At 47.1% G+C, this 2,500-nt stretch overlaps 1 protein-coding gene across 4 annotated transcripts in view; it reads right to left on the minus strand.

Annotated features, from left to right (window-relative positions):
- Positions 1 to 2,500, minus strand: part of LOC124014042 (sushi, von Willebrand factor type A, EGF and pentraxin domain-containing protein 1-like) — a 134,953-nt gene that overhangs the window by 50,584 nt on the left and 81,869 nt on the right. For all 4 annotated transcript variants that reach the window (XM_046328711.1, XM_046328708.1, XM_046328710.1 and 1 more), the window contains exon 8: positions 1,321 to 1,439. In XM_046328711.1, coding sequence (XP_046184667.1) covers positions 1,321 to 1,439 — 119 coding nt within the window. The remainder of the gene's footprint in view (positions 1 to 1,320; positions 1,440 to 2,500) is intronic.

Consider the following 2,500-nt stretch of genomic DNA (forward strand, 5'->3'; position numbering starts at 1 on the left):
ACAGCACTACAGGGAGACAGGATGGACAGCTGATCGTCCTCGCAGTGGCAGACCACTTATAACAACACCTGCACAGGATCGATACGTCCGAACATCCCACCTGCGGGACAGGTACAGGATGACAAAAACAACTGCCCGAGTTACACCAGGAACGCACAATCCCTCCATCAGTGCTCAGACTGTCCGCAATAGGCTGAGAGAGGCTGGACTGAGGGCTTGTAGGCCTGTTGTAAGGCAGGTCCTCACCAGACATTCCCGGCAACAATGTCGTCTATGGGCACAAACCCACTGTCGCTGGACCAGACAGGACTGGGAAAAAGTGCTCTTCACTGACGAGTCGCAGTTTTGTCTCACCAGGGGTGGTGGTCGGATTCGCGTTTATCGTTGAGGGAATGAGCGTTACACCGAGGCCTGTACTCTGGAGCGGGATCGATTTGGAGGTGGTTGGTCCATCATGGTCTGGGGCGGTGTGTCACAGCATCATCGGACTGAGCTTCTTGTCATTGCAGGTCATCCTGACATGACCCTTCAGCATGACAATGCCACCAGCCATATTGCTCGTTCTGTGCTTGATTTCCTGCAAGGAATGTCAATGTTCTGCCATGGCCAGAGAAGAGCCCGGATCTCAATCCCATTGAGCACGTCTGTGACCTGTTGGATCGAAGGGTCAGGGCTAGGACCATTCCTCCTAGAAATGTCAAGGGAACTTGCAGGTGCCTTGATGGAAGAGTGGGGTAACATCTCACAGCAAGAACTGGCAAATCTGGTGCAGTCCATGAGGAGGAGATGCACTACATTACTTAATGCAGCTGGTGGCCACACCAGATACTAACTGTTACTTTTGATTTGGACCCCCCCCCCTTTGTTCAGGGACACATTATTCAATTTCTGTTAGTCACATGTCTGTGGAACTTGTTCAGTTTATGTCTCAGTTGTTGAATCTTGTTCTGTTCATACAAATATTTACACATGTTAAGTTTGCGGAAAATAAACGCAGTTGACAGTGAGAGGACGTTTCTTTTTTTTGCTGAGTTTAGATGCAGAAAGCAAACAGCATGGTGGGTAAATTTCCGTAACAACTAAGAGGGTTGAAGCGCGAGGCTCCTCTTCTCCCCTGTTTTGGTCCCCTGGCAACCAGGCTGTAACAGTGTGAAGCAAACCCATGCACAGATACAGTGTGTGACAGTGTGAGAGAGAAGTCTTGCATCTCGCTCTTTTCAACATCTGCGGTGCTGCTCGTGGCAACCTTTTGCCTCAGGTCAGGTAGGTATGGAAACACTAGCATCCCCTGGAGGAGTAAAGAGACAGGCCTCTCCTCACCTCCTGCCCAGAGTTGTCAGTAGCAGCGGGCACGTTCCAGCTGATGTTGGCAGTGCCACGCCTCTCGTCCGTCTCTGCCACCACGTCTCCGGGGCACTGGACCCAAGGGGGCTCTGAGTCTGGATGGAGTGAGAAAACAAAAGCACAGATGAAAGGCAGAGATGGAGAGGTTGAGAAAATAAACAGCAACAATAAATCACTGTTAAATTGGATTCTGTTTCAATTCCAGTCAGTTTAACTTGACATGATGGGACTTGACATGATGGCACTCCATATTATTGTCATTCAATAAGACGGAATGAACTCCAACTCTTCCGAGAACAATACCCAGTGGGTAAAAACTGGTTGAATCAACGCTGTTTCCACGTAATTTCAACAACAAAAAATCTGCGATGACGTTGAATCAACATGGGAAACTGATTTGACTTGAAAAAAGTAATCAACTTCCGGGCATTTTGTATTGTTTTCATCCAACTTTGAACCTAAATCCAATGACATGGTGAAATGTTCTGTTGATTCCACGTTGAATTCACTTTTGTTGAAAACTCAACCAAACGTTGAACTGACGTCTGTGCCCAGTGGGTACACTTACAAGAGGGACATGAACTAAAGCAACAAACCGGTACCCAATTCCCTACATAGTGCACTCCTTTTGAGGGGGTAGTGCACTGTGTAGGGAGTAGGGTGCCATTGGGGATGCAGACTTCTACATCACACATCGTCATATGTGGCCCTGCTACTTGTTATCACTGTGATGTCACATATAACCCCTGACCTCTCTAACACAGCACGTCAGAGCCCCCTCTGTTTTTAATTCATTGTGCTGTAGTCTAACACATCGACTTCATAGCCAATTATATGTCCATCTTTATTATCGACATCACCTCATAGCCATATTAGTCTATTACAGCTGTCGCTATCTCTGTTCCATCCCTTACATCAACATTAACGCTCAAGGATATACGAAGTACATGTCCTGAATACTGCAAGCTGTACCTCTAACAAACTGTCCATACAACTACTAGCGCAAAGTTAACCCTTTTGTACTGAGCACCAGTTCCACACATCCAGTTATATCTAACACATCTAACACCTGATTCCCTCTAACCTTTACTAAGCCAGGTAGGTCATTGAGAACAGAGCTGGACTACATGTTGTGTGGAAGTTCACAGCTGGACAT

This window comes from Oncorhynchus gorbuscha, linkage group LG25 (genome assembly GCF_021184085.1).
Source record: "Oncorhynchus gorbuscha isolate QuinsamMale2020 ecotype Even-year linkage group LG25, OgorEven_v1.0, whole genome shotgun sequence".
Lineage (NCBI taxonomy): Eukaryota > Metazoa > Chordata > Actinopteri > Salmoniformes > Salmonidae > Oncorhynchus > Oncorhynchus gorbuscha.